Source organism: Castanea sativa, chromosome 3 (assembly GCF_040712315.1).
Source record: "Castanea sativa cultivar Marrone di Chiusa Pesio chromosome 3, ASM4071231v1".
In the NCBI taxonomy this organism is placed as follows: Eukaryota; Viridiplantae; Streptophyta; class Magnoliopsida; order Fagales; family Fagaceae; genus Castanea; species Castanea sativa.
In genome coordinates this window covers 6,229,338-6,253,854 of record NC_134015.1, presented here as the reverse complement: position 1 = coordinate 6,253,854, position 24,517 = coordinate 6,229,338, and the positions used below count along the sequence as shown (strand labels likewise).

Below are 24,517 nucleotides of genomic sequence, written 5' to 3'. Positions count from 1 at the left end.
CTTAGAGTCTGTTTGAAAATAATTTATTTAGCTGAAACTAAAATTTTTTTGTTGAAAGTAATGTAAATAAAGTTAAAATGTAATTGAAGTAGTATGGTGAAACTTATGAATAATATCAAAAAGTGATATGGGACCAATAAATAGTAGTAAAAATAAATTAAATAGTAATAAAAATAAATTAAATAGTAAAAAAATCATACTTTTTACTCCAATATCAAACTCAACCTTAATTATGTGGCACTCCTTTCAAAAAAAAAAAAAAAATTCCCTGCGTGAGGACTAAATTAACAAGTGTGCTTAATTTATTTTAATATTTTAATACCAGTCTATTTCAAATGATGCCTAATAATAAGAAATCATTATTATAGTAATTATTAAAAAGTTAAAATATTCAAATTATTAATTTAGTGCACAGTTTAAAGGTTTCTAAATAAAAAATATTTTTTTAAAAATAAATAAGTTCGTAATGGTGTTTATTGACCTTCAAAGAAGCTTCTTATTTCCATTGAGTCCCTAGCATCTTCTTTAGTTCTTGGTATTATATTTCTCCCTCACTGAGTCACTGTGCTCTTTAGCTCGAAGTCGAAGTTTTCATTTCTCGTTTTTTTTTTTTCCCACCATAAGATCGACTAATTCCTTCTTCTTCTTTTTTTCAAAAAAAAAAAAAAAACTCCCAAGTCCCACCTAAAACCTTCGTCTTCATATGAAAAAAAAAATAATAATAAAAATGAATTAAATGAAAAGCCACTTAATATTCAGTTTTACTCATCAATATACTGACTGGCCTGTGGATGGAGAATCCAAGAAAGTCAGAAAAGTAAAAGAGAAGCAGAAGAAACAGCTAAATCGGTATAAGTATCAATATCAATACACACCAAAACGATAGTCATCAGACCTTTGCGATAATATAATTAGTTACTAATTTTAAAATTATATAAATAGATAATATATATATATATATATATAAAATAAATTTATAACTAGTAATATCTAGTCTATATATCTAGGTATAAAACCAAAGTTTTTGACATTCTATTAACCTCTCTAGAACTTGCCACATCATTATTATTTTTGATGCTCCAATTCCAATTAGAACACATCTCTATTTCTCTCTTTTCGTAACCCTTCTTGGCCAAAACCAACACTTCATCATTGACTCAAATAAAAGCTGCCTCCATAAACCATAAACCATAAACCATAAACCCTCAACAAACCTGAACGTTGTAGCCAGCTTCTTCCTTTGCCTCCAAGAAAGCTACCATGCCTTCTAGGGGCTCTATTCTCTCTGACTACAATCTCTCCAAGTATATAATTGGTGTGCTGACACAGGCAACCAAAAATAAAACCTATACTCCTAAAAATATATGTAGTAGTGCGAGTAAAGATCGTTCCCACAGAGAGTATTTAGTCTAGTTTTATGCTATGTGAACAAGGAGGGGGGGGTTTGAGTATAATGAAAACAACTTTAAGAAAAAAAATTAAGGAACACTTCAAATTAAAATATCGAAATCAATCAAAAGAACAAACCTTGGTCTAAGTCAACATACACCACCAGAATTTACAACTGATCATTGATGCAAGTATATATCAATTCACACTTTGAATATTCATTGTTGGAACTATTTTCCTATCTCTCCTTAGTCGCAATTAAATAGAAAATAAGCGATTTAATCAACCCTAACTACTAAACAACCCAAGACAAGCACTAAAGTTTTAATCTAGTAGCAGCCTTAGGAATTAGATCGAGAGATCAATGAAACTAAACAACACAAGTACAAGTGGTTGTATTTAATTTAGTCGAGTGTTCTTCCTAAGATCTAATAATTTCTGACGTAGCAAATCATCAAATCTTGGTTGCTTCACAAATTAGAGGGATCAAACAATTACAGATTTGATATCTAACCTAATAGTAAATTGCAACAAATAATAAACTAGTAGGCCTCCTAGTAATTAAACAAGACAATCATGAAAATAGGCATAGAAGAACATCCTATACTCAAAGCATAAAATTGAACAATAAAAAAAAATTAGATCTTACAGTTTTATTGATTCCGAGGCTTCTGTTTCCTTCAACCAAGTATAAAAGTTTTAGCCATGTAGGGTCATAACAGAAACTCAAAGGAGAAGTCAGAGAAGAGGGGAGAGAGAGGCATGTGTGAAGTCTAATTTTTCCTCCCCCTTTTACATGTTAATTCCCCCTTTCCCAAACATACAAAATCTCATAAAGATATTCCAAATAATAATATCCAAATCTGACTAATTAAGGAAAAATATTAAAAATAAAACAAAGTCCTAATATAACTAGGAAAGTGGTGTTTTTCAGCTGGAATTTTCGTGTATCAGAAAATAAACCCTATCAGATTCGCTTATTAGAATTGCAGATAAAGGAACATTCCAGAACATCAGCAGTGCATGTGCAACAACTTCAAGCCCGATTTTGACCTTGATGCAACCTATATCTCTCAAAACTCAACACAAGAAAGTTGTATAGATTTGTCTTGGCATTCCATAGCATCTTGAATCATCTCAATCGGAGCTCAGATGAGAGAGTTATGTCCAGATTACAAAACAATATCCAAGCTGTCCAGAATCACCCAATTAGCTACGTTTTGCACTTAATGCCTCCATTTGCATCCTAAATCAAAATATAAGAATAATGAGTACATTTAGGCACCAAATGAGTATAAAAAGCTAAACATTAAGGGAGAAAAATATGACATTTTGCATTCTCATCAATAATCTACTATATACATATATTTTAAAGTTTGCAACAAAGAATAAGGTACCAATAAGACTAAGGGACAAAGTTTGGGATTGTTGGTTGAAAGGGTGCACAAGCTAAGGATACAATCGTAGAGAAAAGTGAGGCTATGAAAGACACTACAATAGAGAAGGGAACCCAAGTAAATGACACTCTTGTAAGCACAACTAAGACAACTGCAGGTTACACAACATTAACCACTGAGAAAGCAAAGTTGCTTAACGTTTTTCCCCATTGGGTTTTTAGTTGTTCATCTTATCTTCCTTAGCAGCAGAGTATACAGGTCATGTGGCTACAGAGCTTACAGTCAAGCTGCTATGGATCCTATTGTAGCGACAAGAGAGAGTGCAAAAGAGTAAAGAACTAGGAAGAAAGAAGAAGCTGAAAGAGAATTGATGTTTACCTTCAGCCGAAAGAAAGGTATGTGCGTAACAAAATTATATCTTTACTATTGCATAGACCTTCAATTATATGACTTTTTATACCTGAAATTCTACATGTTTACTTTCACAACTTCACAACATTAAATTGATGTTTGGAAAAGTAGATCACTAATTTAAAGTTGCCACAAGACAGCATACATTTATTTAGAATTGCCAAAGACTAAGGTAGTATTAACTGTATAGATGCATAATATGGATTATGAAAACATGTAACATTGTAAGAGAAATCTTGACAATAATTTAGATTGAATATAGTAGTAGCAGCAAAAATTAAGCTACAGTTAATTGCTGAAGCATTTATTGGTTTGTTGTAGTTCACCTTTCAATAGTGTACAAATAAACATTCTCTTTGTTTGTGTTCGTGACTAATTCGACATTAGAGACTTTTTATTTGAACTATTTTCCCTTTGTTAATTTATGCTCTATGTTTATTCTTCAAACATATTTATTCCTTTTATATTCTGCTCCATGGGTATTTATTGTAAAATATGGGTTAACGCATTTTTTTTTTATTTAGTAAAAAATTTGTAGTTTGTTATTGTGATTTTCATGTTTTGATACTTTGTTGTAAGTGAATGGACAAGTGCTCGCTTTGCAAATGTCCTAGCCAATGTATTCAATTATTTACAAAAAGAATAGTTTATTTTAGGGACATAATTGATGTAATTAGCTAATCCTTTAACAACTTTACTTGTAATTGGGTAGATCTAGGATGGTTTAAAACTTCAAGAAACATAGTATTCAAGTCAAGTGTTAAAACCATGCAAATCTGTCCAAGAAACAAGTGAAGAAGTGTTGTTCATTAAAACTTGACTGATGTCTTGACAGAAGCCTATCTATCGAGATTCAATGTTGAAGCTCGACATAAGTTGTATCTGCAGAGAATTACGAAATCAGGTTTTTAAAATATGATTACACGCATATCCATGTGTATTTGTGTAGGGTTTGTTTTCTCACAACCCTAGACATATATAAGGATTATTTTAAAGGCTATTGCACAAGGAATTGTAGAATCCCTACATGCATTGTGCGATCGGAGATAGAATTTGCTTTAGTTCATCTTTCTTTCTGTAGAAGCTATTGTGTCTTTGCGCCAAGAGTTTTGTGACCAAGGAGCTTCCTGGTCTTTATTGTTGATGAACTGAAAAACTTTGCAGCCAACATCTTCCTTAAGTTGGTGTGTTAGTTACGTACTAGGATTCGTGCATCATTGGTTAGTCACATATTGTGATTCGTGCATTGAAATGAGAAATTGCCGCTACAATACAAGTCAAATTAGGTATTGGGAAAAGGGTTCAACTGTAGGTTGGTATTTTGGGATAGGGTAAAGGGTTTGGTAAAATTCCTTATACTTGTAACTGCTTGTGGTTGATAATAGTGAATTCTTGAGAGTTGTGACCTTAAATTCACCTGGTGGGGTTTTGCCTCTGTAGTTTTCCCCATTCGTAAACAAATCATCCGTGTTGAATTTATTTTCCGCTGTATTTAGATAGTTGGTGATTTGTTTATGCTACCACACTTTACATATTAAATTGATATAATTAATTAACTTGGGTAATTAATTAAGTTGAAAATGGATCAATTCATTTTAACCAAACAGCTTATTCAAATTATTATTTTTTTCTTTGGTTACATCTCTCATAGTTTATGAATTATGTTTGTTTTAATTATTTGAATTAAGCTCTTCTTGATTTGAGGTTGGGAGTGACTAAACTTATTGGGAATTTCTATTGGGACCTTGCGTTGAAGATAAGAACATTGGCCCAATCCCTTCATGACATTCAAGGTTTGCTCTTATCAAAATGAAAAATTTTCTAAGCAAGGTATGCTTTAGTAGATGTTTGGATAGTGGCCACGTCCAGCGTTTTTGCGCGTCCAGTGTTTTTTGTGGGTTCCGTGCACTCTTCATAGGACCCGCAAAGTACATTTTTTCAGAAAAATAACTTTAAAATTGGGTCTCACGGTATTATTCACACATTTAAAAATTATTTTGTTACAGTATCCAAATAGACCCTTAGTTTCCCCACCTGACTATCAACCAAAATCCAGCTAAATTTAATTAAGTCTTCTACTATCTTTGATGTTAGGGTGTGGTGTCAATTATGGGTTTTATTGTACATTTTTTTTTTGGCAAATTGATCATAAATGCATACCTTCAAGAAAATTAAATACATAGGATTATTATTAAATTATCCTGTGCATCGCACGGGTTAATAACTAGTTTAAAAATATATTAAAAATTTAAAAATAATTCACAACACATAATAACAAAGTTATATTAAAATTAATTTATTATTTTTATTTATATATCAAATATTAAACATTGTATATTTATCACTTATATAATATATTATTATTTAAATAATAAATTTTTTTTGGTTATTTATAAATGCAAGTTGTAAGGTCACAATTTAGGCCAAAACTCAATAGTAAGAAGGGAATTGGCCCAAAAAGCCTAATAGAATGAAATTTGTAAAGAGTGAGTTTGAAATCTAGGTTCTGGTGATGTTCAAGGAACAAAGATGAGGGGCTCAGTCTCCACGTCACACACAAGGAGCAGTTTATATGACAGAATTTATCCTCGGACAAAGTCGAGGACGATTTATATTATCTTTCCCAAAGGTAGATTATAGCTATAGATGATGAATGTGTACAATGTTTTCTCTCTGTTTCTTCTGATCCCCTCTTCTGAAGGTCCCTTCTTCCTTTTATATCCTCTTCCTCCTCTTTTCTCTTCCACGTAAGGGTTAGATTGCTCATTTAGATACTTGTCCCATTTTCCTCCTCTCAAGTCTTTAGAGGCAGGTGCTAGGTTAAAGTTTAATACTCAGGTATCACTTCCCCATTAATGCGGCCAAAGAAATAGTTACAGAGCATTTAATGCGGTGGCGGTGGTAACAGCTTTATCTTAGATATTTTCCACCACCCTTTTTCTTATCTTTTATATCTTCCATGTTTACCCTCACCTACAAGATCTTCTAGAATATTGTTTGTGGATGTTAACCAATCCTTCTCCTACAGCCGAGAACATAATCTTCCTCGAACTATTTTCTTGGACATACTTGTTCATGTATCATCTCTTTATTTATTAGTATTGCTTTGTGAGTTAACATTCTTACATTCTCAGACCATTTAGTGTCCTCGGATTGGATTTTTAGCCCAAGAAATGCACTTGGGCCAACTCCACACATATTCCTGGGGGCCATTGACCATACACAAGTAATGTTAATTATTTCTATATATTAAAAGGATTTAGAAAGTTAGTTATTGTTTTTTTTTTGTCAAAATACCCCTAATTTAATTAATTTATCTTTATTTCTAAAACATAAAAATGAGGTTAAAATTGTAAATTGATAAAAAAAAAACTACCCATGTTTATAAAATTATCCCATGTTCTATAAAACTTCCCACTAACCCATTTACACAACCAAAACTACCCCCATGTTCCTATATAAAAAAAAAAAAAAAACCCCATGTATACAACCAAAACTACCCCATTTTCTAAAAAAAAATAAACCATAAGTTCCTTTTTTTTTTTTTAGAAAAAAAACCTACAAAAAAGAGCCTTATTACATGCGCAAAGTGTGTTTAATGAGGCTAGTATATTAAAAAAATTTATGCATCTATTATATTTAAGCCAATGTTTGTGTTGTACTTGTATCACTATAACATGACTATTTTTTTCAGCAAAAAAAAAAAAAAACATGTCTATTATTTATTATTTAGTTTCTTTCTTTTATAAATTTATTAAATTATACATGGTTGTAGGAGTGTTTTCCACAAAAATAGTTATGTTACTCTAGGAAATAGGAATGTGTGGGGGCCTGAGGACTGAGTATGTATTGTGAGGGGGGGGGGGGGGGGGCAAAAGACCGAGGTTGAAGTTTAAGAGTCGCGGTGAGAGGTGCCACTTCCACGGGCCACGGGCCACGAGCTTGACGAAAAGGGCTGCTCGGGCGGATGAAGAGGTATGTCAAATATACTCTGAGGCGTACCAAGTGAAGACCAAAGGTCAAGGAGGGAGTTTTGAGCTTGGGGTAGTCTGTAGCCTCTGCATTGAATGCCCTGCACCTAGCCTCTTGGCCACATTAGATGGTGGGCAATAGTTATTAGTTGCATTGATGAGAAAGTGACCTGAACAGTGCAAGTCACAGCTAAGCAGACTCCTTCTACCACCTTCTTTAAACAGAAAACGAGACAAGTGTTATGAGAGGAGACTGGTTAGATGAAAAATGGATGGTTGAGATGCAAAGAAGGGAGGAGTATATATACGAGAAAGATGGACTACAGAAAGGGACCAAGAAAAATATCAAGAAAGAAGAGAAAAAGTGAATAACATTAGGAACAAATAGGAGTGAATAGTACTATTGCTATTGTAGCTTTAACCTCCTCGAGAAGGCTTGTAGGGAGAGATTGGTTCACTTAATATAAGTATTTTGCATTTTTCTTTCTTGTTCGACCTTTAGACTGAGTCATTTCTTTGTTATGTTGTTCCTTTTTTACAAATTCTTTATTTTGAGTCATAAATGAATTGATTCAGACACTGTCCTAAATGGGCCTTAAGATTTTTTTGCCCTTACAAAATGCATTGAATAGAAAGAGAGAATTTTTTCAGAAAAATAGGAATTGAAAGAGATAAATGAAAAGGAAAAGAAAGAAAAAGAAAATAGATATTAACCTAAGCACTCATTAAATTCCCTCACCCAGACCAACTACCCTAGCCCTTTCTTTTTATTTTCACCCAGCGAGGCCACTCCCAGACCCCACTTCTTTTAAGCTTTCTCTTTTCTCTTAAATTTCAAATCTGCTTGCTTCTTCTTCATCTCCCAGACGCTCATTCTCCCCTGAAAATGTCAAGAATCAGTGACGTTGAAAACGAGTGTTTCTTTTATTTCTATTAATTATCTCACCTAAGACCACTTCAATCTCACTATTTCAAGCCCACACGCCGTGAGTCCGTGACTGATTCTGAGCCCACTTTTTTTCTTCTTCTTGTTGATTTCACTGTACCTCTTTCTTGCTTTATTTTCTTCGGCATTCAAGCACTTCTGCGGCTTCTACCACGTGCTGTACCTGAACTGCTTATATCACCAAAATAGTAATTTTTTTCTCTCATTCCATTGATATTTATCTCTGCCTTCAAGTTTTTATTTTTTATTTTTTATATATATAAATCCATATCTTTTTCTTCGTATGTCTTTTTGGTATTCTCTAATAAATGAGATCTTTTGCAGGAATTTGTAACAGAAGGATTTCAAAAGTTTTACTAAGTAAGTTTACTTATTTATGCTCAATAAAAAAATACATGCATCTGTAAAAGAATCAAAATTGCGTTTTTCAAGTTTTTTTTTTTTAATTTTTATTTCATGATTTGGTTAGACTAGTTATGTATCCTTTAAAATAGGGAGACAATAATAAAATGAAAAACATGAGAATGTAACTTTAAGAAAATGTGATAAAATTAAGTAAAGATGCTACGTCTAAAATATTTTTACAACAAATCAAAGGTATTTAGTTGTTATTGGTTCAAATTTGAACATAACATTAAGATTACTTTTTTACCCTAATAATAACAACCAGTAATAACTTGCTATTTATAATTTGTTGTAATAATATTATGGATATATTATTTTTCAATTAAATAAGGAGTTGAAGTTAGTTGAGTACACTTTATAACCTTTAGAGGAGAAAAAAGAAAGAAAGAAAACAACCTTAACGTATACTTTTGTTTATTGTTTTTCCTCCCATAAGATTGTGGTTTATCGTTTTAGGGACCCTACTACAAGATTATGAGCTATTATGAATAGCTTTTTTGGACAGTATGTGCATTTTTTGTACAGTATATTGCATAGCTAGAGGACACTTAGGATAGAATTTTGGATAGCTGGACTAGTATTTTTGGGTATTGCATAGTTGATTTGGACATTTTCTCTGACAGTGTAGCTGACAATTTGATAAATTAGGATTTTTAGCAATGATGTTTGTATTTTTTAAAAGTACATATAAGTGAAAAAATGTGAAAAAATGTGTAATATTATTTAAAAATTGAAAACATGTGTTTTAAACTCCTATACTAAACGGCCCCAAATTACACAATTATGTAGCAACTTTTTAGAAATTTTTTGTAACTAATGAATTTGCTCAAACATAATAGATTTTGTGTATGTTTAAGCTGCCTCATACTTAAACACTAAGCATATATGCAAATGATGAGTTTCTTTAATGGCATGATACATTTTATTTCTATTTTTTAGTTTTTATATGTGGATGGTATGGTTATTCAAATTGAAACATAGTTTTGAAAGTTAAGGTCAAGTTTTTTTTTTTTTTTTTGGAAAGTTTAAGGCCAAGCTTAGTGCATGGTTTAAAGGTTTCTAAATAAATAAGTTTTTTTTTTAAAATTTTTAAATAAATAAGTTTGTAATGGTGTTTATTGACCTTCAAAGAAGCTTCTTATTTCCACCGAGTCCTAGCATCTCTTCCTAACCGAGTCACTGTGCTCTTTAGCTGGAAGTCGAAGTTCACTTCTCATTTTTTTTTTCCCACCATAAGATCGACTAATTCCTTCCTTTTCGCAATCATCCAAGCTAACTCCCTAGTCCCACCTGAAACCTTCGTCCAATAAAAGAAATTAAATGAAAAGCCACTTAATGAGTGTTTAGTAGTGTTATTTAAATAATAGTTTTCATTCTGAAAACAAGCTAACAAGTATTCTTATAATATTTTTTTATATTTTTATGGTACTTAAATAATGTTACTAAAAGTAATATAATATTATTTTATGTTATGTTATTTAAATAATAATTTTTATTATTTAAACAGCATAATATATATTTTTATATTTTTACAATATTTAAATAATGTTATTAAACAACATAATACATATGGTTACCGCATTTTTATATTTTCCCAACGTTTAAACAACATAAACCAACATTACCTCAATATTCAATTTTACTCATCAATGTACTGACTGACGGGTGCATGGAGAATCCAAGAAAACAGAAAAAGCAGCTGAATCGGCATCACCATCAATATCAATACACGCCAAAACGTTTTAGCTTTTGTACTTTTAAAGAATTTTCTGATTGACCTTTTTCGCTCCAACCCACGTGACTACCCCGCCCCTACTGTTTCTTTTATTTCTATACCTAAAACCAGCCACTCCCACCCACCGCCACTTGTTTTCATATAGCATACTCAGTGTACCTTTCCTGCTCATTTACTTCTGTTTTCCTTTGCTGTGTTTTCTCCAACCCTCGTCTCTCTCCTTTCTAACTCCCAAGCCAGCCCTATTCTCTTTGCTCCATGGCTGAGATTCTCTCTCCTCCAATCTCGTCCATTCTCTTGCTTGCTCATCTCTGCCAGTCTTGTGAACTTATACATGAGAAGAAGACGTAGAAAACTACACCATTGCCAAAATGGTATTTTTACATGACATTGATATTCATCTCTTCCTTCAAGTCTTTTATTTAAACCCATATTCTGTTTTCATTTTTCCTCTATGTGATTGTTCTAATCAGTGAGATCTTTTGCAGGAATTTGGAATGGAAGGGTTAGGAAAGATTTACAAGTAAGTTGACATATTATTACTTATAAAAAAATTAAAAAATAAAATTGTTTATATTAGACTAAAAATTATTTAAATTATTTTCATTTTTTAATTATTGAATTGTGCCCTCTAATAATTAAATCAACAATTTTATTTCGTAATATGAAACATAAATTTTATTGATTTATGATTTTTATGCCAATAACACGTTCTATATAGCTTCGGTTTCTTAGAAGCATATTTCCTTGGACTTAGCCTTCATTAATAATTCGTTGAACTTGGCCTTTGTTAATTTTTGTGTAACTGGGGCATGAGAAGAGTATTGTATTAAGAGGCAGGACATTCATATAATTTCAGTGGATAGCATTATTTGTTGTTTTAGTTAAATTATATTGAATTGAAAAAAAGCTACTACCTTGCACTCGGCAACGTTCAGTAAGTTCAACAACACTTGTTGCTATCTATCTATCTTGCTTGTGGATTTTGATAAATACACAAACACTTTCTGTACCATTTAAATGCATATTATGAAACAACTTGAAGTGTATTATGTGAATAATGAATGTGTATTTTATGGAGATGAATGTGTATTTTGAAGTGAATGGAACACTTAAAGGGTGTTTGGTTTGTATTTTTAAACATTCATTTTCAGTTTTTAGACAACATTTCATGTATTTCCATATATTTTTTTACTCACGTATTTCCTTAAATGTTTTTAAACAACAATTTTCAGTTTTTAAATCCATGTACCGAACGGGCCTTTGTTTGTTTGTTTTTTTTTTTTTTTTTATTACTCATCACTTAAAATATCCCAATTTTCTAAACCCCATCTATTTGGTAACTGTTTTCGCTTCATATCACTCAAATATTTTAAGCTTTTTGTGGGTCCCATACCTGAGCTGAGTGTCAGACCCTTCTGTTAGCCTACCCATGGAACCCATTCCCCGCACCATTTCGAAGAAAATAGCAAATTAACTCTCAGTTTCTAACTATATAGTTAGCAGGCCCGGTTTCTAAACTATATCATTTACTAGCATCTCGAGTCTCAGAGGCTCGATTTTGGGCTATAAATCGAGCCTCTGAGACTCGGTTTGTCCAGAATGATGTGGCATTTTGCCCACGTGGCCTCCACCTGGAAATCGAGTCTTAGAGACTCGATTTATGTGACGTGGCCATCTGGGTCTGACGTGGTTGGTCCACGTTGTCCATGTGGAAAACAGAAACCGAGTCTCTAAGACTTGATTTCAATTTGGGGTTTATTCGAATTTAACGCCTCTCACCTGTAAACATTCTCCACTCTCACTCATCGAGACAAAGAGCAGACTCCTCCGTCTCACCCACCCTCTCTCTCACACTGAACCTCAGCCTCTCCTCTCTCCCTCGCGCAGTCTCTCCTCTCTCCCTCGCGCAGCCTCTCCTCTTTCACTGTTCTCTCACAGTCTCCACTCTGAAGCTCCACATTGATCGCCTTTGCTTCACCAAAAGATTTCACAAAGCCACGGCATTTGATTCAGACCGCGTCTCTCAAAACTAAAAGGAAAGGTGAGTGGCTTTGTCTTCAGTTGCTGTTTGGTTGCCGAGAAATAGTGGGAAAAATCAAAGTTTTTTTCTATTTTACTTCAGGGTGTTTTTTTGCTATGCTGGTACTTTGCTGACATTCTTGTACTGGATAGAGGCCCATTCTATAATTTTATCATGTGTATTGACTGCCATTATCAATTTTACGGTTATTATGAGAGTTGACTACTTAATTTCCTTTTAGTTACTCTTCTTGTGTTATGACAAATATGAGTGTATCTTAGAGAACTTTTGTTAGAATTTGAGACATCATACAGATATAGTACCTATCATATTCATCTTGTTCCGTGCTAAGTTCATATTGCTGTTGTTCTGTTCTACAGTGTTTCAGTGGTTTTATGTTAGATGAGATTACATTGTTAATCCTCTTTTTCATCTATAAGCTTTCAAGTTCTCTGGGATTTATTTGTTAGGGTGAAACTTTCTTGAAGTGTGATGAGATAATCTTCTTCTGAAGTATGATGATATCTTGAACCAAACAAAGGGTGATGAGGTCATCTTTTTCTGTAAGAATATGGAGAACAAATGCTTTTATGATTCTTTAATCATCTGTTTTACTTACAAAAGAAACAAATGCTTTTATGAATGGTCCATTGTATTTTCCATGCGATGGTGTCCAATAGTGACTAGGGGACAAGTAAACATTGTTTGCAACTAACCAATTGAAAGGATTGCACTAACATAAAAGTTAAGAGCTTGAATTAGTTGCTGGTTTCTCTTGAAGTATTTCTTTCTTTCTTTTTTTCTTCTGCTTCCATTTTTGTTTTCAGTCATCTTACCCGTCTCTTTGGTAGGATTCGTGTTTGAACTTTCAGATAGGGAAATGCTATATCTTGAGCAATTTATATTACTATCAGAGCACAAGGGTTCAAGTTTCACACATGAAATTACTTTAACACATTTTTTTTGCTTTAACTATACAATTGCCCTTGAGACGATATGCAGACTAATTTAGTTTTAAGTTGTTGGTTACAAACCTGGTTCATTAAATTATTGTTGAATGGAAAAGTAGGATAAAATACTTATCAAGGAAGAAAACTGAAATTGGGGGCAGAGGCAGTGCTGTTTTTTTGTTGATATGCCTTTATCTTTTATATTTATAACTTTTTTAATTTATCTTTTCTTGTTAATGTAATATATCCGTAGTGTTATATTTTTTATTTTATTTGCTAAGTTCTTGCATTGCCTGCATTTACTGTGTTGGGATATTTTATTTGATTCTATTTCAATTATTGACTTTCTTTTACTTTCTTCTGTAGTATGGCTGCTACAAATGCTGGGCGGATTGACTATACACAGCCTGGACCCATTGACACGTCGGTGTTGTCACAGCAATTGAAGCATCGGTTCGAAGCTATTTGGAATGGGCAGGTAAAACACAACACTAAAGATTTAACTAATGTATATGCATTTAATTTATACAATGTACATGTATTTGCTGTCATATATTAATCCATGGTTCTGTTCTGTGCAGGATCCAGGGTCCATTACCTGCCGTAGCCGTAGTTCAGAGTTCTCCAATCGAGAGCCAATGGTTGACGACCTACTCAGAAACATCATCAAGGCAGTTGGTTTGGAGGGACTCCTTTGGGTCCTGGGTAGAGAGATTGACCATGGCCTGATAACGGCCTTAGTGGAGCGATGGCGGCCCGAGACTCACACATTCCACATGCCACATGGTGAGGTCACCATCACATTGCAGGATGTGGAGGTTCTTCTCGGGCTTCCTGTTGATGGTGACGCTATAACAGGGAGCACGCAGAAAACTTGGGTGGATGTGTGCCGGGACTTCCTTGGCTTTCAACCTAGAAATGAAGGCAACCATAAGCAACTTACTGGCCAGAGGATTCTCATCAACCGGCTTTTGGAGCAAGTTGCTAATCCATTGCCGCCTAATGCTGAAGAGGATCAGCTGCATAAGTACGCACGATGCTACATCCTAGCGCTACTGGGGGACACAATTTTCATGGACAAATCCGGCGATAAGGTGCATCTAATGTGGGTGCAGCAGTTAGAAGACCTTCGCAACCCACAAAAGTACAGTTGGGGAAGTGCTTGCCTTGCATGGTTGTACCGAGAGTTATGCAGGGCAAGCGAGGACACCAGTCAGATTGGTGGGTGCTTACTGTTGGTCCAGTATTGGGCATGGGCTAGGTTCCCCTATTTGTGTCCAGTAGTTGAGCATGGCCCGCCAATGGGTGCTTATGGTCCTCCAGTGCGTGGTCCAATGTCCCTGAAGTAAGTTTCTACCTTATACACGTCATATACATTATGTGATCACTACCTAAGCCCACAATCATGTAACTTAATTTTATTTATTTATTTTAAAGGCTTCTAGCAATTTTTTATGTGAACATAACAAATTTTTAAACTGAGGTTCAATATATATGATTACGTTAATATACTCTAATACAATGACTGTCATGTGGCTTGAACGTGCTTTGTTTTTTATACGGACTGTTTCTTATTCTAGTGATATTATTAATTAAGTAAATATCTATAACGTACATCTCAGTATTTATATGTGATTACATTATAGTTTTAACATTGGAATTATCTTAGTAGGAAAGTTGTAGATATTGATCCATTGTTCTTGATTGTAGGTGGTTGTGGGTTCCAAACAAGAAAAATAGGCCCGCCCAGATCTTCAGGGACAGGTATCGCGAGCAAATAGCTTTAATGTTGCCAGCCCAGGTATGAAAATGCATTGTTTTACATGTTTAGGAACAAGATATAGGTTTGGTGAGTTTTGAATTATAAACATTGTTGTCTAATGTGTTTTGTACTTGTTTTGTGGCTGTTGTAGGTGGTGTGGCAGCCATATGAAGTTGAGTTAGAGGACCTTCCGCCGTGGTGCGTTGCAGGGAGGGCCGTGTGGACAGCAACGGTGCCGCTTGTATGTTTCCATCTAGTAGAAAAACATACACCGGATCGTGTCGTTCGTCAATTTGGGATGATCCAAGAAATTCCCCGCGATGTTGACACTGACACAGTGCTTCATGACATTGATTTGAGGGGGAAGGTCGGTGTTGATTGGACGAGAAAACATGCTGTGCATATCGATGAGTGGGGTAATCCCCTTCAACGGTGTTGTGAAGCAGTACTTGGTGATATGCCTCCACAGCACGAGTACCACGACGGTTCAAAAGGGTAACTTGAAGGTTTATCGATAGGCCCGGTGCTATAGTAACTGTGCTGGTAACTTCTCAATGTCTTCTACATCTTACTGTACTTCCTACCATGAAACCACTGTTTAGAGAACATGATATACGTTACTACATTGAAATGCTTAGCACTTAGTCTCCTTATAATTTGCAATAATGGTTGCTTGGAATCAAATTCAGAACCAACATTGTATTTATTATCGATTGGCATTGTTGATTTCGTATTGCATTATTAATGTGTGGTTTTCCATGTGTAGATTGAAGGATATGTCTGTTTGTTGAGGTATCTCCCAGTGGGCATGGAGGATCACAAGGACATTACTGAGGTGCTGACGGCTGTGCATGCGATTGAACGTGTACAATCTCCTATCCCTGAGGCCCTGAATGAGGAGGCAGCTACCCTTACGGGCCCAAGTACTACTGAAGGCCCAAGCACGAGCACAGCTCCGGCCAGATGTCACCCTCGTCGACCTGTTGCTACCCCGAGGGTTGTCCCTACCCCTGATCCCTCTCCATCCACCCCACATCCATCCCCTAGCCCCACCACCCCACATCCATCCCCTAGCCCCACCATCCCTTCATCCACCCCACATCCCTCCACTAGCCCCACCATCCCTTCACCCACCCCACATCCATCTCCTTGCCCTACCATCCCTCCACCCACCCCACATTTTTGTCTTGGGTCCGACATTCGTCCACTCACCCCACAGTCATTTCCTCAGTTGTCACCTATTCCATCCTTTGACCTGGGTATTGATCCAACCCCACCTGACATGCAGCAAGAGCCACCCTCCCACAGTACCCCTACTGGCCCTTCTTCAGCCATCGACCCACCCCATGTTCAGGCTGAGCAGACTGTTGGGTTACCTGCAGTGACAGAAGGTCGGCCGAAACGCATATCAAAAGCACCTTTTTGTGGGACAGGGGGGCACAAACATGGACACAATGCTGGGCCCGAGGCATCTGACGAAGGACATGCAAGACCTCCTCCTCATCATTCGAGACGACGTAAGATTCAAAAAAGGTAACTCCATGCTTAATGTGAAACAACACACTTTATTCCCAGTGGTATTCCTCTTTTCACATTTCAATCTACTGTTGTGTACTGCATGATATTATTTTTGTTTTCCACCATGGTTTTAACATACATTATTGGAACTAGGTGATTGATCAAGTGTACCTAGGGGGCCAAAATGACATTGATGCGGGTGAAGAAGATGGTAAGCAATATTAATTTAATGGTTAAAACTTGAATCAAAACAATCTTCATTAGTGAAGAGGTTAGACTCTTATTGTTGTTTTGGAAGTGTGCATTATTTTCATCCTTATTAATTTTCTCAATATTAGAACGATCCTTGTCAGTCCTTCTTTATTTCTTGTTATATGAATGATCTAAATTATGGTATGTAGAGTCTCCATTTGAATTCTGTGCCCTGGAGGTAGCTTTGGACTCTATTTGTAGCTTCCTTGCTCAACTGAATTTCTTGAAGCTGGGGTAAGTTTAGTTCCTCTCAATCCCCATCCTCCACCTCCCTGCACTCCCCCCCCCCCCTAAACAAAAAAAAATGAATATTTCTAATTTCTACTTGTTACTCTTTGGACACCATTGGGTTTTAAAAAGATGGAATTTGTTTAATGCAATTCTTTGTTGTTCTTTTACTGATAATCAGGGAAATAGCGAGGACAGTAGCTGTAGAGAGGATGAGCAAAGCAAGCTGCCATTACAGTTAGCAATTGTAGGACGGCCTAATGTTGGAAAGTCAACCTTGCCTGATTAGATGATACAAGAAGATCGTGTTTGGGTCATCCCAGAAACTGGTTTGACTAGAGATTCAATTAGAGCTGATTTTGAATTTCAAGGGAGAAAACTGAAAGCTGGTAATATACTCTTCCTCTATGTTCTCTTTTTAATTGTATGCTTTGTTGCTGCATTGTTTCTAGCTAAACTTGGTTTTCTTGAAGCCTTTGTTTGTTTGCCCTTAATGTTTGATAACAAGTTCAATGGATGGATTTCTCTTCATCCATGATCATTTTTATTGTCCTCTGTGCAAGCCTTTTTCAAACTTGACAATATAGCTGGTCTCATATAGCATTAACTCTCTCTCTCTCTCTCTCTCTCTCCTTTCTCTTTCTATGTTGTTGGGCTGAAGGTATGCTCTAAAGTTTGTTTGGTTTACTTAGTGATCTTTACCTAATTTTTTTGTCCTTTCGGCTTTTTCAGCTTGACTAATGCTGGGTGGAATTTACTTTGATAAAAAGCTGTCATTCTTGATATGTGGGTGTGTATTGTTTGTAAGGCTTCTGTTACTCTTGTTTGGTTGGTGAGAAAATAATAAAGGAGAAGTTTTTTGGTTTGTTTTTTGTTTATATGATATTATTATGCTTACCCATTGATGGTTTGCTTGAATCGGATTATTTGTTCCTGGTTGGATAATATTATATCATTTATTGGAAATTTTCAATTTAGGAAAACTAATTCAAATAGATGGTTTAGAGACTTTGAATCTATTAAAGATTTTCTGGATTCCCAACATTGTGTTGGATTTTTTAATTGCTGAAGTAATATTACCCTGAAAGTATCCCAATCCTGTTTGATACTTTTCTATTATAGATGAAAAAACTTTTTACAAAGAAGACAATGGTTTAAGGTCCTTGATTCGATGTGCTGTGATAGTGTGTATTGGAGTATAGGGTGGTTCTGTGTGTATTGGAGTATGGAGTTGGCTTTTTTTTTTCTTTTTTTTTTTCATATAAACTTGTCTAAAATTTCCCTGAGATATACAGTTTGAAGTATATCCTTGATATCAGGGGATGGTGCCCTCAATAACAAACTTAATTAAAAGCATTAATGTTACCTTGAATATACAGTAAGGGATGCTCTGCATCCCTCTCAGCTAGTGTTACATGTCTTGACTATTGCTTCACTCCTGTGGGTAAGTTTATACACATACCAGCTCAAAATGTTGCCTTGAGAATCATATCTAATTGATATGGTGTCACTTAGAGAATTACTGATTTGTTTTAATTTTATACGACTTGTTGCAAAATTTCAAATTTTGTGGGTCATCTGTGCATTTTGAACAGCTTTTGAACTGAAATATGTGGTTTACACATGAAAATTATATTGGTTGTTCTGAACAATAGCAATCCCATTTAAATGTGTTGCCTTTTATGGATTAGCTGATATTGTGGTTCTGTTTTCAGTAACCATTGTGACTTTTTCTATGCACTATGATTTTCAATCTGAAGTTGCATACTTTTCCTTCGCAACTGGAAATTTGGTAGACCTGTTAATATTTTTTTGTTGGCAAGATTCTTACAAGTCATGTATTTGGTGTGAGAAAGTTTGGCAGTTATTATTTGTGGGTTAGTTGGTGCTGTTTCTGTATTTTCAGTCTTGTGGTTTGCTGTTGTTTGATATAGTTAAGCACTGTTTGTAGAGGATCACCCCTCCTGATCCTTTTTAAGTTGGTGTCCTCTGTACTTTGTTTCGTATCAATAATATTTGACTACTTACTAAAAAAATAATGATTTTAATTTCTTGCATGTTGTGGGGGGTTAATTTTATTTTTGACAAAGAAAAGAAGCCTCCATTTCCCCCAAGAAATAGAAAAAATGTGTCTCAAAGAAATTTTCACTGATTCACTTGTTTATATACAAGAACTTTAAAAGAAATTTTAGGACATATTGGAGAACCTTAGGAAACCCTTCAAAGTCCTAATTTGTGTAAAGTATTAAATTAGTCTAAAAAAATGACAAAATCACCTATATATATATATATATATATTGATAATCAAGAAATCATTATTAGAGCACGAGTCGTTATTTAAGTTTATTCGCTAGTTAGCTGCTATACTCCAGTGGGGGCTATAATAGATTCCGTTTATCATCTCTGCACACCAAATTAAGCAATAGATGTTTCGATAAGTATAGCTAAACTTTTGGGGGTAGTGATAGTTTATTAAAACAAAATTAAAGTAAATCCCAAAATTAAATAAGTTCTAACAAATACTATCAATTAGATTCAACGTACTAACAGTGGGCCTCCATCATCCAGCCATGTAATCAGAGTCTGCAGGAAGACATCTAAAAAGAAAAACTGCATCACACATTTCCATTTCAAATTAGATATCTTTTGCCTTCTTACATTTCAGTGCCTGTTCTATTTTGTTAGCAAAAAGCCAGGATTTATTTACTTGATTGAATATTCCAATTACTTTCTGTACCATTTAAATGCATATTCTAAAGTAAGTATTTTGTGAATAAGAATGTTTATTTTGAAGTGAATGGAACACTTGATTTTTTTTATTAAATTAACTACATGATTACTGTCACAAATGAATATGATTTTAGGTCTTTGATTGATTACGTTACTTATTTCTGTTAATTGGTGCAGCTATTTATTTGTTGTTTTTTCTGTTGATTGGAACACTTAATTGTTTTGTTGTTTCTATTGTTGTTCAGCCGTGAAGGGGCCAAACTTCATCGAAGAGGAGTTGACGATATTAAATATGGCTGGACCAGACAAACTTCAAGCTGTAGCCCTTGTGGTTAGTGCCCCTGAAGTGGCCTTTTATAACTGTAGATTTCATATCGGATCTCAGTTTTTCCGCAACTGTATCATCAAGGGTACCGTCGATTTTATCTTTGGCAAGGTAGCTGCTGTATTTCAGAACTGTCCAATCTTAGTGAAGCAGTCAAAGCCTGGTCGAGTTAATGTTCTGACCGCCGATGGTAGCAATGGGATGGAAAATCAAAGGGGTATTGTTATACACAAGTCCCTGATTGGAGCTATGCTAGCTAACAAGATTTGGCTAGAGGATTTGGAAAATTCAACCTACTTGGGACGGCCATGGAGTGACACAGTTGCGACGGCAATTATTAACAGCTACATTGGACATGTCATCCATCCCGATGGCTAGCTTGATTGGAACAGCCATTCTGAACTTAATTCAATTGATTATGTGGAACACCAAAACATAGGCATAGGTTCACGGCTGAGCAAGGTGAAATGGAAAGGATGCTGAGCAAATCTCTCAGAAGCAGAGATCTAGGTGTTCAGTATCAGAAACTTTCTCGGAGCCTTTTGGGTCCAAAATTCAGGGTCTCCAAATGAGTTAGACATTTAGTTCGCTTTACATGTTTATGTAAGTTTTTCTATTATGAGAGTTGGTTGGTACTACTTGGCTTACATGCCTTTTTGAACAATTTTTAATTTGGTGAATGTTTAAGACAAATGTTTGTGATGTTAGACATTTGAAATGTTTACTAGTCTAAGCTACACTCTGTTTAATATATTCTGATTGTCTTCATTAAAAACGTAGGATGTGTTTTGTGTCTAGCCTTCATTGTTCATCCTTGTCCTGTTTGAGGGTCATTGGTGATGGATAGACCTTTGTTCATTTGATGGTCTTTAGGATACCAAATTTTTTTTTAAAATATCATTATCAATGTTTTAGTTTTATTTTTTGTATATCACACAGCCATTAAATACAGAGACATGATAATAAATAAAAAAATATTGTTGGAGAAAATTTCCTAGAAATTGTAGAGCATATTTTAAAAGAAGTGGACAATCATAAAATCCTATAGTAAGTAAACTCCATGTACTATCACAGTCAAAGCATGTGGTGCTCTTTTGTTTTTGTTTTTGTTTTTGTTTTTTTGGTTTTTTAAACACTTATTACACCAAAAACCTCTCAAACACCCAAACATACTATGAAGACGGTCATTTTTGTGGTGTAAAATGATACAGAGGTTAGGAAAAGTAGAAAGTTTGCCTGCAAACTTCGGTTATAATTATCACAAGTCTTCATGTTGTGAGCTTGTGACTGCATAGAAGACTTTACAAATCTATTAAATAATTGCAATTGATTGCTTTCTAAAATACAATTACAAGCCTCGTACTTGCACCCTCCATTAGGAATTGACCATTTGCACAAATGGAGTCCCCGAGCTATTAGAATTTAGGTGTTTGTGAGATACTAGGCATGGTCAAATATCATGCTTTTGCGCAGCAAGAAGCCAGAATAACTTTGGGATGATAAATAGAATATAACCTTGATCATGATATTTCCCCAAGTTGTAATAATTTTTGCATTGCTAAACGAAAATTTTAGGAAGACAACTGGTCCATCTTAAAGAATCAAAATAAACGGAAATTTTTATTATGTCTCTAATCAAGATTTCAATCTTACTAAATTTTGTTCTCAAGTTTCCTTTTAAATCTGTACAGCCTTTCCCATCTTAATGATTCCTTCAACCATCATATTTTCCACCAAACCTATTCTAAACCAATTCCTTCACCTGCCACAATTTCCACAAAACCCATCCTAATTGACCCACCTAATCCAAAAGGACAAACAAAATGAGCTGGTAGAAGTGTTAACTGTGGATACTAGCAAACACAGGTGCTCAGGCAAATCTTTAAAATTGAAAGCAAGTGAGAAGGCAGCTGAAGATCTATGCAATACAGGCTTGGTGGGTAAACTTTTGGCAGATAGAATCATCAACAAAAATGCAGTCAAGGCCATTATCTTAAAAGCTTGGAGAACAACAAAGGGATTCAGATTGTTGATCTAAGCTGAAGATCTATGCAATACAGGCTGGAATATTGAAGGATTCCCATTGATTTTGAAACAGTGGCAAAAGAATTTAGCTATTGAAGATATGGATTTCTCTAGTATTCCACTTTGGATCCAAGTTCATGATCTCCCCATTGAGTATATGTCAAAGGAAAATGCAGAAGGGATTGGGGCTTTTGTGGGTGAGGTTCTAGATATGGATATCACAGGAGATGGGAAGATATGCACGAGCAAGTTCCTAAGGGTGAAGGTGGAGTTAGAAGTAGAAAATCCTCTCTGGAGTGGTTTTTTTCTAGATAGAAAGCCACAACCAGACTTACGGATCCAATTTAAATACGAAAGAATAGCTGAGTTTTGCTTTTAATGTGGCAGGCTGGGGCACTTAAAAGCTAAATGTACATGGGGGAATTCTTCTAATGAAAAATTAATGCTCAAAGAACCATATGGATTTGGTCCATGGATGAAAGCAGAATCAATCAATAAAAGAATGACCAGATGAGTTGAATTTATTGCAGAAGGTCCTCAAACATCAGATGAGGGGAGAAGGGCAAATTAAGGCCTTGGGTTAGAGAGTGTGTAGTTTTCACGCGCTGGGTGATTCGGAGAATGAGAATGGCTGTGTGATTCCAGTGAGACCCAGGTGAGTGTCTCGAGGGAAAACTCTGTCAAATTTTGAAAAATTGGCTGCTCATGTCATTTCAAAATAGACCGGTCTTGGAAACTTGGCCAATATCCCCATTCAGTCCCAACTAGATATCCACCAAGTCTTAAAAATCAAAAGCCTCTTAACCAACTCTTAAACCTGACATCCCTCAACTCCATAACCCTTATGGAAACTAACCTCCAAGAAAAATCTAAATCCCTGACAACCAAATCTCTAGAACATCCCATCGCATCTCCACTAAATATACCCACCACTAATAAGTAATAACACCTTTAAACACACACATCAGTAACACAAGACCATACCCAAATTCCTTTGATTGACTTGAACTAAGTTGATAAAAATAAGTGTTATCAATTTCACAGTGCGTTTAGGTTAGGATAAAAAATGAAAATTATTTTACTATTTAGCTTATTTTTGCTACTATTTATGAGTTCTATTTTACTATTTCAACTAATTTTTATTTTTATTTAGAGTACTTTCAGCAATAATTTTGTCAATTATTTAGAATAGAGTGGCATGAACTACTCAAAAAAGCCTCATACTTTAGTTTTAGATCATAGCACAATGATGTCACATGACTATAATAACCGAAGTTACTGCATATAAGCTTCAATAGTCTTGCGGGGTATTCCCTATTCAATAATATGATTTTAAAATATACTTATGTGGTCTATGCTTGTGTTCTAATCCTCTTCTTTCTATTATTATTATTATTATTATTTTCTATTGGAAGTGTTAGGTTCTAAGTACTTAGGAATTAATGTATTAGAACTCTAATGTGTATTGTTGACAAACCATGATCAAAACGGGTGTTTAGTCGTGTTTTAGACTTGCTCAAATTATGTAATTCATGTAAAGTTGGAATCGAGTTAACTGCAGAAGTTACTGTGCATTTCTGCCTGACTCGATCGATCGAGAATTAGACTCGACCGATTGAAAGTCGTGCAGATTGTTTTTTCTGTAAAATTTTCAACTCAGCCCTAAGCCCATATGACGTGTAGGGTTTTATATTTTGCCCTAGGTATAAAAGAAAAATCCTAGCCACGTTTTTGAGGTTGCTCATATTGCTGTTTGTGTGAATCTCTTGTGAAATCTGGGAGGTGCTTGCCTTCACACAACCTGAGGATTATCAAGACGGGGATTTTTTCAAGAACTTGATGATCATTCAGTTGCTGCCATAAGAGCTTAAAGATACACAAGCGGGAGTGCTTGTACTTGCTGGAGAATCCAAGAAAGAATGAGTCCGTGGTCTCGGAGCTTGCACGTGGTCGTGTAAGTAAGTTCTACTGGTGGGTAGCAATAGGATGTTAGTGGTCTAAGTCGCTATTGTACAACTTCAATTCTTTCATAGTGGATTCAGGTTTACCTTGAGGATAGTTAGGTTAAATCCTCCTTAGGTTTTTTACCGGTTTGGTTTTCCTGAGTCATCATATCTTTGTGTTTTTATATTCCGCACTTTACATTGATATGATTATATGATTGTGTTAACCTAGATCTAGAATTTGGACTAAGTAATAACTTGGCTTGTTAACTAGGTTAATCTAATTATGTTTTAAGTGGTCTAAATAACTCAACAGGAAGGTTAAAGGTGCTGAATTTCTATTTCTATGTGGAGGAGTGGAAATGTGTTGATATAGAATGCCAACTTAATGTAGTTAATTGTTGGCTTGTTGTAGTCTTTCTGCCAATAAATTTACTTATTCTTTTCTGTTTTATTTCACACATGGACACAAAGTTGAAGTTCGTGTGGAATCTTGCTCAAATGCTT

General features: G+C 35.0%; 2 protein-coding genes across 2 annotated transcripts; both read left to right on the top strand.

Moving 5' to 3' along the window:
• Window positions 1–13,826: 13,826 nt before the first annotated feature.
• LOC142626871 (serine/threonine-protein phosphatase 7 long form homolog) lies at window positions 13,827–15,526 on the top strand. Its single transcript, XM_075800576.1, has 3 exons — window positions 13,827–14,572; window positions 14,938–15,028; window positions 15,141–15,526. The coding sequence occupies exons 1-3, from the start codon at window positions 13,866–13,868 to the stop codon at window positions 15,486–15,488; spliced, it is 1,146 nt and encodes a 381-aa protein (XP_075656691.1). The 5' UTR covers window positions 13,827–13,865; the 3' UTR covers window positions 15,489–15,526.
• A 715-nt stretch (window positions 15,527–16,241) lies between these two features.
• LOC142629597 (pectinesterase 1-like) lies at window positions 16,242–20,641 on the top strand. The gene is made up of 5 exons (XM_075803606.1): window positions 16,242–16,522; window positions 16,661–16,718; window positions 16,909–16,993; window positions 17,169–17,376; window positions 19,963–20,641. Exons 4-5 carry the CDS (start codon window positions 17,277–17,279, stop codon window positions 20,418–20,420), a joined length of 558 nt encoding a protein of 185 aa, XP_075659721.1. The 5' UTR covers window positions 16,242–16,522; window positions 16,661–16,718; window positions 16,909–16,993; window positions 17,169–17,276; the 3' UTR covers window positions 20,421–20,641.
• The last annotated feature ends 3,876 nt before the right edge of the window (window positions 20,642–24,517 follow it).

Excerpts from the sequence above, each read along its gene's own strand:
- LOC142626871 (XM_075800576.1), top strand. The coding sequence starts at position 13,866 with ATGGTTGACGACCTACTCAGAAACATCATCAAGGCAGTTGGTTTGGAG. Across the intron at positions 14,573-14,937 it reads CGTGGTCCAATGTCCCTGAA|GTGGTTGTGGGTTCCAAACA; the intron begins GTAAGTTTCTAC and ends TCTTGATTGTAG. Across the intron at positions 15,029-15,140 it reads CTTTAATGTTGCCAGCCCAG|GTGGTGTGGCAGCCATATGA; the intron begins GTATGAAAATGC and ends TGGCTGTTGTAG.
- LOC142629597 (XM_075803606.1), top strand. The coding sequence starts at position 17,277 with ATGATACAAGAAGATCGTGTTTGGGTCATCCCAGAAACTGGTTTGACT. Across the intron at positions 17,377-19,962 it reads AGGGAGAAAACTGAAAGCTG|CCGTGAAGGGGCCAAACTTC; the intron begins GTAATATACTCT and ends ATTGTTGTTCAG.